Source organism: Puma concolor, chromosome C1 (assembly GCF_028749965.1).
Source record: "Puma concolor isolate L17-30 chromosome C1, mPumCon1.1.hap2, whole genome shotgun sequence".
Lineage (NCBI taxonomy): Eukaryota > Metazoa > Chordata > Mammalia > Carnivora > Felidae > Puma > Puma concolor.
In genome coordinates this window covers 38,364,329-38,382,008 of record NC_141674.1, presented here as the reverse complement: position 1 = coordinate 38,382,008, position 17,680 = coordinate 38,364,329, and the positions used below count along the sequence as shown (strand labels likewise).

Sequence of the window (17,680 nt, the reverse complement as noted above, 5' to 3'; positions counted from 1 at the left end):
CTATGAATGTTATTTGCAGTAGATTTTTGTTAAATATCCTTTTGCAAGTTAACTAAGTTCCTTCTGAGATTTCTTGTTTGCAAAGAATATTTTTAAATTATGAATGGATGTTGAATATTATCAAACGGATTTTTTTCAGCATCTATTGATTTGATACTGATTTTTTCGTAGTGAATTAATAGATTTTCCAATGCTCACCTATCTTTGTATTCTTTGAATAAACCCAACTTGGTCATGTTATATATATATTTTTAACATTACTGAATTTAATTTGTTAATACTTTATTTAACCCTTTCCCACATATGGTTTCTAGTGAGGGTGGTCTGTAATTACCCTTCTACTTTCCATGAGTGGTTTGGTAGCATTATTATGATCACATCATAAAATTAATTGGGTATGCTTTCTTTCTTCTTTGAGAACAGTTTGTCAGTTTGTTCCTGAGGTCTGTAGTTTGGATTGTTAGTAAATCAGATTGTGAGACCATCTTCTGTGAGACTTTCCTTTCAGGCATCCTGGGAGGCTTGGGCTCTGGAGTTTTCCACTTGAGAGATCTGCCGTAGATCTCTCATGTGTCACTAGCCTGAGACCCCCTCACTTAATAGCTATTTAACTTTGCTTCAGTTTCCTCTCCTATGAAGTGGACAGAATCAAAATATTTCATAAGGTTGTTGTGGCGATTAAACAAGTTATTTATATAAATGCATAGAACAGTGGTCTAAGAAGGGAACCCTCCATACACACAAGTACACACAAGGATTGATCTATTTAGGAATTACTTATCATTTTCATTGCATTATTTTGGAATTCCTTGAATTCTCTCCAGTGTAAAGAAAGTACATCTTTCTAAAACCAATCCAGATAGCTGAGCATATGGATTTTTAAACTGGGTAAGATAGGAATTGATTATTCACTTGAAATAGGATTCACTAAGGAATGTTCTTGGCAAAACTGAGAAATTGCTTCTCTCTCTTTTGAGTGAGAACCATACTTTCTTCTTATCATCCTAAAAGTAGTACCTATACTGCACTTTCCCCCTACAATCCTTAGTCTCAACTACTTCCCAGCTAATTCCATTAGAATTATTTGTATTTGTTTCTTAAATTTTAAGCTCCATGACAAAGAAGAAGTTTTAGAGCATGGTGTTTATACCAGGCATTAAGTCAGTTCAACAGATACTTGTTGGATAAGTGATTTCCTGTTTCCCATTATACTCAGTAGTTAGTTATTCCTTCTATTAATTGGACCTTGAAGTTCCCATAAAATTTTATGGCCATAAATACGACTTATCAGCTTATCATGTAAACAACTTTTCAGGAATCTTATTTCATAAGTATGGTATAACCAAACCATTATATATCACAAATTTGAGAAGTGTGTCCTTTGTATAATTGCATATATGGAATTACAATGAATTTTGTGTATGAAGCTTTTCTACTTGTAACAGTTTTAGAGTGGTTTAAAAATACTAGATTTTTTATCTCGATACATTTTAACATTTGTAATATTGGAATTGTTACATACTGGAGATCTTAGAACAGACATTTAAAGATTTCCATAAATGTAAAAAGAAAAAAAAAAGTCTTTTTGCTGAAATATGAAGATCACTGTAAACAGAGGAAATAACTATTATTCTTCATAAACTAAGCCCTCTGCTTTGTGTTTTCACAATTATACCACATTTTTGTGGCAAATCTGGAAGGTTATTTCCCCAGTTTGTATATAAGGAAACTAAAGCTTGGAAAGAAATGACCCGCTCAGGGTCACATAATTGGTAGGGATTTGAACCCAGGTCTTTGGACTGTAAGCCAGTGTTCTTGAAGAATTGTCCAAGAGATGGAACTCTTCTGTAATGAGCCAAAGAGATAATACTCCATGTGGTTTTGAAGTAAATAAGTAACCTATGGAAAACTCACAAGAGCTATGGAAATGTCTTAAGCTAAGGCTTAAGATTGAAAGTTTGAAATGGATTCTTATCCAAGACTTACTCCCTCATTATACCTTTAGTCCCCCATGCAGATATAAAACTTTACCAAACAAATATTTGCTGTAATTCCATGGAAAGAATATATCCTAGCTGTGGTCCCATGGCACACTTATTATATCTATTCAGTTCTAATTTCCTTCCTCATTATTTTATCATTACTTGTTTTTTCATGTCTGCCCTCATGGATTATAACTTCTTTGAGGTCTTCTGTTACATTTGTTTGTGATTGTTGTCTCCTCCCTTGTTTAGTACTTTATACATAGAATATGCTTAAAAAATGTTGAGTAGTATTGAGTTACAGCACTTAAGTTTCTCTACAATGTGCTCCTTTCCACCTCTAAGATACTGTCTCTCCTATTAATTTCCTATAGAGATAGCCAAGTTATTGTCGTCTGTGGTCCTCTTTCCTTGTGCCTTTCCCCCCATTCTGACTGCCCTTTCTCCTTTTCTCTACTAATGGCCTTGATTCCAGTCCCACCTTCTCCATGAGACTTCCACCATTTAGACCAAAATCTTTGAATATCCTTCTGTGTTGTCATTATGATGTATTTGATGCAGGTTATCTTGTTGTCAGTTATCTTTGTGTTTATACCCCATCTCATCTGGATTGTAAGTTCAAACCCCTATACCTTTCTAGATATGAGTATTAGCTAACATGTGGTGCAAGAGATTGTCAGTGAATATTCTTATAAATAGAGGAACATGGCTGTGTTTAAAATATTGCTGACTAGTTTGGGGAGAAAATTTAATAAAAAAAAAGGGGGGAAAGAAAAATGAAGTGGTCTGCTAACCAACATGACTCAGTTGGCATTGAAGTTAATGAAGAGAAAATAATCTGTACCATAAGCCAAGAGACTCATATTTGGATAGAATTCTAGAAACAGCATTACAGCACTTTTTTTCTTTCCTATCAGTCTCTTCACATATATGCTTAACATTTGTTGACTACGGACATCTTTGATCTTGTTTTTGACATTCACTGTGCTTTTACTTTATGTGAACAACTAACATTGAAATAATTTCCAATTTTTATTCAATCTAGATCATATATTTCTTGGTCAGTTATTTGGGACTGTAACTGAGCCGTTTGAACCATGTGCTATTTGGTTCTGGGATGAAAGCTTGGTTCTCTTAGCCGATTGCTGAGTCACCATATGTTGCTCTAATTCTGGAAAGCAGTGAAAATTGTGGTAGTGTTGAAGCAAAAAGTTGTGTTGGACTGGTGTTTTAATAATAAATGGCTTATATTTATTGTATAACTAATTCACACACCTAGATGTTCTATAACTTACTTTAAATTATGGAAAATCTATAAGATAGTGATTATTAGCTCTACATATGAGGGAAATAAGTCTGAGAAAGATAAGGTATCTTTCTTAAAGGCCAGATATTTACCAAATAGTACTGCTAGAACAGTTGCTCATAAAGGCAGGGACTTAGTTGTGTTCACTGTTGTAGTCCCAACACTTAAAATAATGACTGGAGATTAAATATTTATTAAATGAGTGCAATTTCTCTCTCTCATTCTCTCTTGAACTCAACTCCAGATTATCACTCCCATCACTCCATCAGTGCTACTCTTGTTGATGTTACTGATGACTCTCCAATTGCTAAAATCCAAAGTTCCATTCTCAGTCTTTTCCAATTTGATTTATCAGCGTATTTAACTTAGTTACTCCCCTTACTTGAAATGCATTCTTCAACTGACCACACATTCTCCTGTTTCTTCCCCTTCTTCCCTGCCCACTCCTCAGTCTGATGTTTTCTTGCTATCTTCTCAGCCTTTCAGTAGTGGAGTATTCCCCAGGGCTCTGTCTTCAGATGTATTCTTCTTTCTACTTATGCTCAGTTCCTTGGTGATATCACCTAGTGCCCTATCTTTAAATACCATTTATATCTTTACCCTGGACTCTTCTCCTGAATTCTACTCTAATATGTTGGGTGATTAATAAATTAATAGGTATAAGCAGCTCAACATGTGCAGAAACAGGCTCCTAATATTTACTCTTCTATCCTTCCAGTTGGAAGAGTGTAACTAAATCATATAAACCCAATTCTTCTGGTTGATTAGGCCAAAAAACTGGTGTTATCTTTGACATCCAGTCCATTAGCGAATCCTGTTGGCCCTATCTTTCAAATGCCTTTTCAATCTGATCAGTTTTCACCTCCATTGATATCATTCTTATTCAAGCCAGCATCCTTTTCCATATTTTGTTATAATCATTTCCTAGATGATTTCCCTGTCTCTGCCACTCTATAGAGAGTTCTTAACAAAGTAGCCAGTGAGATCTTATTTAAAAAAAAAAAAAAGTTACAGCATAGAATCCTAAATCCTTAAAACTACCTTTTTGACCTCATTACCTACTATTTAGTTCAGCCCTATTGGTTTCCTTGCTATTTCTTTTTTTTTTTTTTAATTCTTTAAGTGTTGTTGTTTTTTTTCATTTATTTTTTGAGAGAGAGAGAGACAGTACAAGCAGGGGAGGGACAGAGAGAGAGGGAGACATAGAATTCGAAGACAGGCTCCAGGCTCCAGGCTCTGAGCTGTCAGCACAGAGCCCAACGTGGGGCTCAAACTCATGAATTGTGAGATCATGACCTGAGCCGAAGTTGGATGCTTAACTACCTGAGCCACCCAGTTGCCCCTTCCTTGCTATTTCTAATACATCAGGCGTGCTTTCTACCCCATCCCACAGGATCTTTGTGTTTATTTTTCTCTCCTTCTGGAATGATCTTCCCGCAGATGTCCCCATGACTTAGGTCTTGTGGTCTTTAGTAAGATCTTCAGGCCTTTACTCCTTAGGTCTTTACGAAGATATTCTCTTTCTCCATGAGGTCCCCCTTGATTATCTTATTTCAAATTGCAGCTCCTGGGATGCCTGGGTGGCTCAATAGGTTAAGTGTCTGATTCTTGATTTTGGCTCAGGTCATGATCTCACGTTCATTTCATGAAATCGAGCCCTTTTTCGTTCTTCGCACTGGCAATGTGGAACTTGCTGGGATTCTCTCTTTCCCTCTCTTTCTGTCCCTCCCCTGCTCTCTCTCATGCTCTCTCTCTCTCAAATAAATAAAAAAATAAAATAAAGTGAAATGAAATGAAATAAAATAAAATTGCATCTCCTTCCCTATATACCCCTCCCACACCACCCATCAGTACCTCTTATCTCCTTTCCTGCTTTATTTTCTTCTTATGATAGTCACCATCCTTTAACATACTATGTATTTTACCTATTTATCTTAGGGTGTGTGTTTAAAACTCCCTCTTCATAGTAGTATGTAAACTTTACTAGAATATAAGTTCCTCATATAAAGGTAGTTATATAATGTTTTTATCCTGATTCATTCATTTGTCTGTCCTCAGAACAAATGAATCAATGAATGAGTATTAGGGTAGAATTCTGTTCTGATTGGCCTGATAGCTAAACTAGGCTGTCATTAGTTTCTGTATATTGTCCTTTGTTTTATATATACACCCCTACCTTTACCCTACCACTACTCAAAAGCCTTTGGAATTGATAATTGTAAATTTTAGACGTGGAATGAACAATCTAGATGTATTTAATATTTTTTTTAATGTTTATATATTTTTGAGAAAGAGCATGAGTGGGGGAGGGGCAGAGAGAGACGGAGACACAGAATCTGAAGCAGGCTCCAGGCTCTGAGCTGTCACAGAGCCTGATGCGGGACTTGAACTCACAGACCGTGAGATGCGAGATCATGACCTGAGTCGAAGTCAGGCGCTTAACTGACTGAGCCACCCAGGTGCCCCTAATATTTATTCTTATGGTGGTAATGATTACTGCTACATTCTAAAATTTACCTTCATATATGGCTGTGGCATTATACGTGTTTTTTTTTTTTTTTAATTCTTATAAATGTTCTAAGGTGGTGTGTATATGTGTGTATGTATGTAATAAATGTATAGCACATTTATTATGTGTATACAAATATAATTTTTTAAACAGGTTATCAGGACACCCCATGGGAGAGACTACGATGACTCCTTGGAAAGGTGTGATGAGTATTTAAGCTCAAGGTCATGTAGCAAGCCCCAGAATTCAGCAAGGACCCTACTAGTCCATTCAGCACCCTCAACAATGCCGAAGCATTCTCCAAGTCCTGTGCTTAATCGAGCTTCTCTCAGGGAAAGGTAATACTTAGTCTTTCCTACTGTACTGATTTTTTGAATAATCATCATTAGAAAAGAGAAGGCAGAAATAATGTATGTGAACTGATTATTTGTACAAGTATAATTTGATTTTAAAAGGCTTACTTGTTTTTGTTTAGAATATAGTACATATTACATAGCATTAGATATTTCTCCCGAGCCCAGTCCTCTTGAAGTGAGTTATTAACTATTAATGGGTTTATTAATTAGGATCACTTTAACCCTAATTCAATACTATGGTTTTTAAAAGTGAAAAATAGTGCATGATGGTTTATTTTCAATAGATCCATAGGGATTTAACATTATAGGCATGGCTTATGTATAAAAATAGCATAGGTTATACTTTCCTTTTAGTGATAATGATGCTGCTATATATTGTTGGTATATGGTATTTATTTTCCTCAAATAACCTCTCCCCAACTCCCCAAGAGAATTTTAATCATGTAAAAATTCCAGCCCTCCCTCTAAATTTTTTTTTTTCAACGTTTATTTATTTTTTTTGGGACAGAGAGAGACAGAGCATGAACGGGGGAGGGGCAGAGAGAGAGGGAGACACAGAATCGGAAACAGGCTCCAGGCTCTGAGCCATCAGCCCAGAGCCTGACGCGGGGCTCGAACTCACGGACCGCGAGATCGTGACCTGGCTGAAGTCGGACGCTTAACCAACTGCGCCACCCAGGCGCCCCACCAGCCCTCCCTCTAAAAAAGCTTTGGCAACTGAAGTTAGATACTTGTTATAATTTGAATGTGAAAGAAATAATTCCTCTTTATCTGTTTTTGTTGTTGTTGAATTCAAATTGGAAATTCGTTGCCTCACTCACTAATAGTAACATAGAAAACAGTTGTCATAAATTGAAAAAAAAACAAAAAACAACCCTACCCTAGGTAGTTTAAAACTTTTATAGAAATTTGAATGCCTCATGGTCCTTGCAACTTAACAGAAGATCATGGGGGAGGAGAAGTGAAGAAAAAAATAAGAGAGGGAGGGAGGCAAACCATAAGAGACTCAAAAACTGAGAATAAACTAAAGGTTGATGGGGGTGGGAGGGAGGGGAAAATGGGTGATGGGCATTGAGGAGGACACCTGTTGTGATCAGCACTGGGTGTTGTATGGAAACCAATGTGACAATGAATTTCATATTAAAAAAAAAAAAATTTGAAAGCCACACATTCTATCAACAACATGGAAATGAAATCTATCTTTAGGTGGTGTCAAAAATCTGAAGTAGCACACCCAGTTTGTATAGCATATTATGACCACCAGACATTAATTGATAAAATTTACACTAACTGTATAGTCTGTCAAAAGTTCATCTCAAAACTGATGGTTTGAGCAAGAGTGTATCAGTTTGGAAGCTGTATTAAAACATCCTTATTCTGAAAGAAAAAAAAGTCCCTATTCTAAACAGATAGATTTCTTTCCCCATTAGCCCTATAAACGTTCAAATGGATGTATGGAGGTCTGCTGGAGACCCTGAGATAGGGAATTTTGCTTAATGTTGCCTCTAATCTTTGGAATGATGCCTGTGGGATCATCGAGTTCACAGACAGATGGATAGATAAAAAGATATATCTCCATGTTTATATAGAGAGATATGTACCTATGTTTCTATAGGCTTTAAAAGTTCCAGAGAAAGTCTTGAAGAGAGATTTTTCTGCTGAAGTCTGGTAACCTGTGTTGCAGTTGCCAGGGGACTTTAATTTCCACATCTGCTTCAGTGGTCAGATGTTCAGATACTCTCTTTTTGCTGACTTTCAGAATTAAGCACTTGTGGTTTTGTTGATTAGGTTCTCTGCCATCTCTGTAGGTTTTCAAGACATTTTTTATCTATATCTCCTTGGAAATGTTTTTATGAATATTGTTTTATTTTCCTGCTTTTTCACAGATTTTGCAGAACTCTCCAGTTGTCTACCACTGTAGTACAATATAAATTTTAGTCTTGTGTAATTGTATCCTGAGGTCTAATTTCATCCTGGCTTTTGAAGTCTGTTTTTCCAAGTTGACAAATTCTTCACTGAGGCTGTATTCAAAAATTCTTCACTGAAGGCAGCTAAACTCAACTGTCCCTTTTTCATATCCCAGTGCAGGTGATGGCTTCCAGTAGCAAGTGGCATTTACACATCTATTCTGATGCTTGGTAGTAGATGCAGTAAGGTCTTTGCTAGAAGGAAATGAGTGGTTCTAATATTAAACATTACCTACATGACTAGAGCAAGGTTGAGGTGCTTTTAAAATAATATAATAGCAATTCAGTTTTAAATTCATCTAAGTAAAGTAATAAAACTTTATTGGGGTACTCTTTAGGGTAGATAAACTTTTTTACTTTTGCTAAGGTGGAACACTTCTACTTTGAGTGTATGTTTTGCAAAAGATTTAGATTTGGTTATAAGGAAAATAAAATGTCTTTAAGACATATTACTAGAAACAAAAACATTTTGTTCTTTTTAGCACACTCAGTACCACACCTTTAAATATAAGACATTCTCTGATAATGGCTCTTTTAGATTACTGAACAATATACTTACAGGGCATTTATAAAATCCAACAGAATCAATAAGCAATTTAAACTGATGTAAAAATAGATTGTATGTCCCAGGCAAAATTGGGACCATGACAAAACATAAAGCTATAGAAGTTGTCCGGGTTAAATATTCATTAAGATGAAATAAGTTTTCCTTTAAGATTTCTCTGAAGTGTTGACTCCTAAATCATGTATATGAATAAACAGACTTTCAAAAACTATTAGTGGGGCTCCTGGGTAGCTCTGTCAGTTAAGTGTCTGACTCTTCATTTTGGCTCAGGTCATGATCTTACGGTTCGTGGGATCAAGCCCTGTGTCAGGCTCTATGCTGTCAGTGCAGAGCCTGCTTGGGATTCTTTCTCTCCCTTTTTCTGTGCCCATCCCCTGCGTGCTGTATACTCTCTCTCTCTCTGTTTCTCTCTCTCTCAAAAATAAAACTCTTATTAGTGACTGTAAGCAAATAAATTTCTTTATTTATAGTGAAGGTGCCTTTTGCTTGAAGCCCATTTAAAAAATATCTTCAGTAGAGTTAACACACATAAAATGGTTTCAATCTTTATTATAAGTCTTACATTTCAGAAACAGTTTTCTCCTCAAAGTATAAATATTAATATTATGACTTATGATTTGTATTAGGCTGTAAAGTTATTACTAAAAACAGACTAAGAAACACTAGCAAATTTAATTAAAAAGGAGCTGATACTCTTTTTAATCATGCTTACCTTTTTGAATTTTGTAAATGAAGTTAAAGATTGTTAGGCAATCATTTCTTATACCACAGCACAGACTAGTGGACCCTCTCATAGCACACTGAAGACACCCTCTTGGAACTGCACATTTGGATCTCAGATTTTCAAGATGTGTTGCATATGTAGCAAATATAACAAAGTTGGCCATATATTTGTGTAGCTTCAATAACACTAACTTTTACAAATATGGGAGATGAAAATTTAGATATAGTTGATCATCCATTAGCGATTACATTCTTTAAAACAGGTTATGTAAATCATTTATCCTGCTAAAGAGTTTATACCTTGTGTAAATATATAAAATTGTAACTTTGTAAGTATAAGCTAGGAGGAAAAAAGGCAAAGATGTAAGCAATCTAGTAGCATTTTAGTACCCATTCCTTTATGAAGGAATTATCAATAACACTTTGTATAGATGAATTATAATCAGATGGACCTGGAAATTTTCATTATTACTTGTATAAAATAAAGTAACTTCAGAATACTAATGCCAGTTTTGAGTTTGAGCGGGAATAAGAAAGAGGAATGGTTGTTTTATTTCTTCTTTAACTCCAAAACTCAGATTTTCATAAAAGTCTCATTTTCCTTTCCTTTTACAATATTCACTTAAAAAGCACATTTATAGGAGAGACTAGAGAAGTGATTGATATCTGTGCTGAGAGGGAATCCTTCAATTTTGATACCCCCCTATCTTCTGAAGGAGTAAGAGCATGATTGCATTCTAAATAATATTTTCATCTATTTGAACATTTTGTTTCGTTTCATAAAATTAGTTTTATTGTTCTGTATACATAAAGGCATTTTATCCACATAATTTAAGAGAGTGTGATTAAATTACTGGAAAATAAGAACTAATTTTAAAGGCACTATACATGGAATTATTGTTCTAATCTGAAAATCTGTATCTTTATTTAGAGATAAAGCTCTAAAGAATTGTGTATGGAAATCATTAAAATGATTAACTACTTAGGTGTGCTCTCCCTAATTTACATCAAATGTTATTATTACTGCTTATTGCACATATTATGAAGGCGTAATATTTCCGTGGAGAATCAGTGCCTGATTTTACATCTGCCTCTCATCTTTGGTCAAAGAAGAAAATATGCTATTTAAATCTTTCTGTGTCATCACACCGGGATAAGAAAAAAACAATGACTTTTGGTGTCTGGCATTTGGATAGATTTCTTTCTCTCCCTCTGGCTACAAGTCACCTTTGTTTTTTATGCCTACAGATTCCATTCTGATTGGTGTTCACCTTCAAACTGTGATGAGATCCATGACCGGGTAAAAAATGTCTTGAAATCACATCAGGCTCATCAAAGACATTTATATGTTAGTTTCTAAAATTTCCTCTTGAAGGCCTTTTCTAATTGGGCAAGAGAACCACTCCAGATGCTTAAGCCTGTAATAGTTAATCACTGAAAGAGAAGAAAAAAAGATACAACCTCCATTTGATGGAAGTCAGTGGTTTTGCTAAAGGCAACATCTCTAACTTCCTCTTGACCTGAGTCATTGTGCAAAATGTTTGACATCATCTGAACTCTAAACAGTGTTATTGATCACATCTCGTAGTAAGTAGTGACTTTATGATAATTATTTCATTGCCTTCCAAGTATGGGGGCTCCTGTTTTATGGCCCAGTATAAAACAATTCCATTTCTTGCAAATAGATTGTATTCTAAATGGTAGAATGAGGGGAGGTGGGGTGAGAAATAATTATTTTGAAGAAGCTTCCCAGCTGATTTTTATGTTATTTAAAAGAGGAAAAGAGCCAGTCAGGTTTACTGGGTTTAATATTAGAGACCATCAATATGAGAATATTTTCTGAGGTAAGACAAATAAACATATATATGACGGGCAGCTGGGAAATAATTACAGTGCATTCTTTTTGTGATTTTTTTGTTCCAGCAGTTTAATTTTTTTTTTTTTTTCCAACGTTAATTTATTTTTGGGACAGAGAGAGACAGAGCATGAACGGGGTAGGGGCAGAGAGAGAGGGAGACACAGAATCGGAAACAGGCTCCAGGCTCTGAGCCATTAAGCCCAGAGCCCGACGCGGGGCTCGAACTCCGGACCGCGAGATCGTGACCTGGCTGAAGTCGGACGCTTAACCGACTGCGCCACCCAGGCGCCCCTGTTCCAGCAGTTTAAAAAACAATCATTTATCATGAGTGTCATGTTGGGAATCTGACATTTCCTGTCTCTCGCATTTCCTCTTAGCTGCTGCCACTTCAAGGGTAAACATTATCCTAAGTTCTAATGGCAAGATTAGTCTTATGTGTTTTAATCTTTATATAAGTGACATCCTTCAGTACGTACTTTTTTCTCTGACTTGTTTCACTTTGATTTTGCAATTCAGACTATCGTGCGCTACAGACATCTTGTTATATTTAGAAACAGTTCTTCACTTTTGCTGCTATACAGTATTTTATTTTATGAAGCTACTACTGTTGATTTATTCATTCCTCTGTTAATGGACATTTGGGTTGTTTCTGGTTTGGGCTCTTATAAAGCTGCTATAAGCATTGTATGTATACCTTGATGCGTATATAGAATACAATGATGCAATGAAGGTATCATTGTATTGAGTATGTATTCTTATTTGGAATTGCCCAATCATGGGCTATGTGTACACTCAGCCCTAGAAGGTGCTGTCAAAAGAATTTTTCAAGTGATTTTAACTACTTGTGTGTGAGAGTTGTACTTGCTGCACATCCTCACTGCTACTTGATTGATGTGTGTGTGTGTATGTGCTTATGTGAGTTTTCCTTTTGGCATTTGGTAAGAGGTAGTTTATCATATAATGGTATTAATTTGCTATTTCCTGATGACTAATGTATATGTTTATTGGCCATTGGATATTCTCTTTTGTGAATGCTTGTTCAGGTTATTTGTGAATTTTTGTACTGAATTGTCTCCTTTTGGTTTTTTGTTCAGAGTTCCACATAGATCCTTGATATGAATTCTTAGATATATATTTTGTAATTGTCTTTTCTCACTCTATGCCTCATATTTTTATTTTCCTAGTGACATCTTTGATGAAAAAAAATTCTTGATCCTAATGAATCTATTTCATTATTTTTAATTTGTTGATCAGCATTTTTAGAAATTTTGTGTACTTCGAGACTTTCTCCTATGTTTTCCTCTAATGGGTTTTTGGTTTTTTTTTTTCACATTTAAATGTATGTTCTGGTTAAAATTATTTTTTCTGTATCATGGTAGATAGATCTCAAATCCCAAGAAAGGTTTAAGCCTCCACATTTCTTTCTAGTTTTATTAATTTTATGTATTTTGAAGCTGTGTCATTGGTTGGATATAGACTTCAGACTGTGATAAGAGCCTTTTATTGTGAATGCCCCTATTCATCTCCTTGCTTGAGGGTAGTACGTTTTATCTGATATTTGTATAGTTAGAATGGCTTTATTTTGGCTAGTCTATGAATGGTATATATTTTTTTCTTTTTTTCTTTTTATCATTGTATTTAAAGTGTATATATTGTGAGTAGCACGTTTTGTTTTTGTTTTTGAAGAATTAAAATCTAGGATATTTATGTAGATTGATTGTCTTTGGTTGGAATTAGCAAGCATTTTTATAACTTATTTTCCTTTTTATTAACTTGTTAATTCATTTTCTAACTCTTCTATTACTGGCTGCCCTGGAGATTTCAGCTTGCACACTTGACAAATTATTTTTTGTTGACCTCCCTACCAGTATTGGGGCCTAAAAACATTTAACCCGTCCCCTTTTTTTCATTTTTTTGCATTTTAATTTTGTACTTTAATTCTACATGTATAAAACACACAAGAAATTAATTTTGTTTATATGATGTTTATTCATACTAATCACTTATTTATCTGTTCTATTATTCTTCATTCTTTCCTGCAATTCCATGTTCCCATATGGATTCTAGAGTCATTTTCCTTCTGCCTAAAGAGCATCCTTTAATACTTCTTTCATGACATTCTCCTGGCTGTGAATTCTGATTTTGTTTGAAAACATCTCGTTTTCACTTTTATGTGGGATGGTTTTACTGGATATAAAACTCTAGGTTGGTAGTTATTTTCTTCTCTTTTATTTATTTATTTATTTTTTTAACATTTATTTTTCAGAGAGAGACAGCGTGAGTGGGGGAGAGGCAAAGAGAGAGACAGGGAGACACAGAATCCAAAGCAGGCTCCAGGATCCAAACCCACTGAGCCACCCAGGCAACCCTCTTTGTCATTTTAAAGAAGCTATTCCATCATCATCTGGCTTCTTTTATGTCTTGAAAAGTCAGCTCCTACGCTTTTGAAGTAATGTAGGTATTTCTCCTCCTACTCCCGTTATATTTAAAATTCACTCTTCCACTTTGTGTTTAGTAATTTTACCATTATATACCTAGATGTGGTATTCTTGGGTTAATCTATGTTAAGTTTTCAGAGCTTCCTAAATTTGTAGGTTGATATTTTTCATCAGTTTTAGAAAACCTGTAGCCGTTATTTCTTTCAACATTGCTTCTGCCCCATTATCTGTTTCCCGTTCCTCTGGACTCCCAGTTATATAAGATTTTTAGACTGTATCTCATATATATCTTATGCCTATTTTGATATTTTTAATTCTTTTTTCTTTTCCTCTCTCTCTCTCTAGTTTGATATTTTCTTTAGAAATGTCCTCTAGTGGGGCATCTGGGTGGCTCAGTTGGTTAAACGTCCGACTTCGCTCATGTCATGATCTCACAGTTCGTGAGTCTGAGCCCCGTGTCGGGCTCTGTGCTGACAGCTTGGAGCCTGGAGCCTGCTTCAGATTCTGTGTCTCCCTCTCTCTCTGCCCCTCACCTGCTCACACTCTGTCTCTCTCTGTCTCTCAAACATAAACAAACATTAAAAAAAAATTAAAAAAAAAGAAACATCCTCTAGTTTGGTAATCCTGTCTTCCGTGGTTACATTGATGTTAAAACTATTTGAAACTTTTTGAAAGACATTAACTTTCAAGAATTTTTTGAGAGGCATAAAATACCAAAACTAACTCAAGAAGAAATAGATAATCTCAATAGTTATATATCTATTAAATAAATTGAATTTGAAGTTAAGAATCTTACATAAAAGAAAACACCAGGCCCAGGTGGTTTCTCTGGTGAATTCTACCAAACCTTTAAGGAAAACATAATACTAGTCTTATGAGACAGAAAGTAGAAGGAGGAAAACTTCCTAAGTCATTTTATGAGGTCAACATTTACCCTAGTGTCAATGACATAATAAGAAAAGAAAAATATGGACCAAAATCTTCATGAACATATATGCAGAAATCCTCAACAACGTATTAGCAGATCAAATCTAGCAGTATATAAAAATGAAAGTACATCGTAATCAAGTGGTCTCATTCTAGAAATGCAATATAAATTCATCCTATTGACAGGGTAGATAAGAAAAAGCTTATTTCTTCTGTATGTCATTTCAATAAGCACAGAAAAAGTATCCAACAAAATCCAGCTCTGTTCTTGATAAAAAGTCTCAGTAAAGTTGAGGTAGAAGGGAACTTCCTCAACCTAATAAAGAGCATCTTTGAAAACCTACAACTAACGTTATGCTTATGGATGAAAGACTGAATATTTTCCCCTAAATTCAGAAACAAGGATGCCCTCTCTTACCATTCATTTAACATCATAATGGGAGTCTTAGACAATGCAGGAAGGAAAAGGAAATGAAATGGATATAGGTTGGAAAGTAAGAAAAAAAAACCTTATGTTTGCAGAGGATATGGTTTTGCAGGAAATTCCACAGGATCTCCAGGAAAGCTCCCAGAATTAAAAAGTAAGTTTAGCAAGATCACAAAATACAAAGAAAGCCCATTTTTTCCCTATATACCAGCAATGAATAATTGGTATTTTAAATTAGAAAATCCATACCACTTACAATAGCATTAAAATTCAAGTGTTTATGTATAATTCTAACAAAATATGTTCAGTGTTTGCATTCTGAAAACTACATAATGCTGTTGACAGCAATCAAAGAAGATAGAACTAAGTGGAGATATAGCCCATGTTCACAGATTGGAGAACTCAAAATGAAGATGTCAGTTTTCCTCAATTTGATCTCTGGATTCAGTTCAATCATAATCAAAACCCTATCAAACTTTTTAATAGAAATTGACAAGCTGATTCTAAATTGTGTATAGAAGGGCAAAGGAAATTGAGAAACCAAAAACAGTTCTGAAGAAGAACAAAATTGGAGGACCCACTACCTAATTCTAAGACTTACTGTAAAGCAGGGGTGCCTGGGTGGCTCAGTTGGTTGAGCATTAGACTTCAACTCAGGTCATGATCTTACAGTTTGTGAATGTGAGCCTTGCATTGGGCTTTGTGCTGACAGCTCAGAGCCTGGAGTCTGCTTCAGATTCTGTGTCTCCCTCTCTTTCTGCCCCTCCCCTGCTCATGCTCTGTCTCGGGGAAAAAAAAAAAAAACAAAACATTAAAAAAATTTTTTAAAAAGACTTACTGTAAAGCACAACAGTGAAGACAGTATGGTATTGACTAAATAGTAGACACACATGTCAAAAGAACAGAATACATACGCCAGAAGAAGATCCGCATAAATATTGTCAACTGAGTTTTGGTAAAAGTGCAGAGTCAGTAAAACAGAGACTTTGCATTTGTTGTCTTTTCAATGCGTGGTTCTGGATTATAAAAATACACATTTGAAAATAGATCAGAAACCTAAAACATGGTAGAAAATCTAATTATTCATATTTGGAAATTACTTTTAAGATATGACTCCAAACACACCCATTAAAAAAATTGATAAATTAAACTTCATTAAAATTAAAAATGTTTGGTCTGTGAAAGTTACTGTTAAAGAGAATAGAATGACAAGCCACAGTCTGGATGAAAATATTTTCAAATCACATCTATGATTAAGGACTTGCATCCAGAATTAAAAAAAAAAAATCTTCTTCAAACTCCGTAATAAGAAAATAAAGAACTCAATTTAAAATGGTCAATATATCTGAACATACATTTCACTAAATAAACATATGAAAAGATGCTCGATAGTCATAGAAATACAAATTAAAGGGTGCCTGGGTGGCTCAGTAGGTTATGTTTTGGACTTTTGGTTTCATCTCTGGTCATTATCTCACAGTTCATGGGATCGAGCCCCAGATTGGGCTCTGCACTGTCAGCTTGGATTCTCCCCCTCTCTCTCTGCCCTTTCCCCACTAATGTGCCCTCTTTCTCTCAAAATAAGTTTTTTAAACATTATTTAAAATGCAAATTAAAACTGCAGTGAGATACCTGCAGTTTAATAATTAGAATTGTTAAACTGAAGCAAAAACCCAAAAAAACTTAGACTAGTAAATGCTGTCAAGGATATGGAGCAACAGGAATTCTCATTCAGTGCTAGTGGGAATGCCCAATGATACAGCTACAGGATAGTTTGGCAGTTTTGTATAAGGTTAAATACACTTATATGACCTAGCAATCCTACTTTAAAGTGTTTACCCAAATTAACTGAAAACTTACATTCACACAAAGACCTATATGTGAATGTTTATAGAAAATTTATTCATAATTATCCCAAATTAGAAACAATCTATATGCTCCTCAAAAGCAAATGATGAACAAACTATGGTACAGCCACTCAATGGGGAATATAACTCAGCAATAAAAAAGAGTGAGCTATAAATTCATACAACAACATGGAGAGTCTTAAATTCAGTTTGCTAAATAAAAAAGCTGTTGGGCGCCTGGGTGGCGCAGTCGGTTAAGCGTCCGACTTCAGCCAGGTCACGATCTCGCGATCCGTGAGTTTGAGCCCCGCATCAGGCTCTGGGCTGATGGCTCAGAGCCTGGAGCCTGTTTCCGATTCTGTGTCTCCCTTTCTCTCTGCCCCTCCCCCGTTCATGCTCTGTCTCTCTCTGTCCCAAAAATAAATAAACGTTGAAAAAAAAAAAAAAAAAGCTGTGAGGCTACAGATAAAAAAAGAACTAATTACTATATTCTTTTGCAGGGATTTGCAAACATTTTCTGCAAAGAGCCAGAGAGTAAATATTTTTGGTACCATAGGGTCCCTGTCACACAACTCAGTTCTGCTGTTGTAGCACTAAAGCACACATAGGCAATAGGTAAACAGGTGAATGTGTCTGTATTTCAGTAAAACTTTATCCATGTGCACTAAAATGTGAATTTCATATGATATTCATGAAACCTCTCCCCCTCCCATTTAAAAAGGTAAAAATTAAGAAAGTAGGGATAGAAGGAATATACCTCTAGATCATAAGGGCC

At 35.3% G+C, this 17,680-nt stretch overlaps 1 protein-coding gene across 3 annotated transcripts in view; it reads left to right on the top strand.

The window, feature by feature from the left end:
* The window catches only part of SPATA6 (spermatogenesis associated 6), a 151,605-nt gene that overhangs the window by 91,436 nt on the left and 42,489 nt on the right, over positions 1–17,680 (top strand). Inside the window, exons 10-12 of one of the 3 annotated variants that reach the window (XM_086716922.1) lie at positions 5,951–6,135; positions 10,657–10,756; positions 13,533–13,562. In XM_086716922.1, the coding sequence (XP_086573048.1) occupies positions 5,951–6,135; positions 10,657–10,756; positions 13,533–13,547 (300 nt within the window). In that variant the 3' untranslated portion in view covers positions 13,548–13,562. Of the gene's footprint in view, positions 1–5,950; positions 6,136–10,656; positions 10,757–13,532; positions 13,563–17,680 lie in introns of those variants that run through there. The other 2 variants (XM_086716921.1, XM_086716920.1) reach the window with 2 other exon arrangements.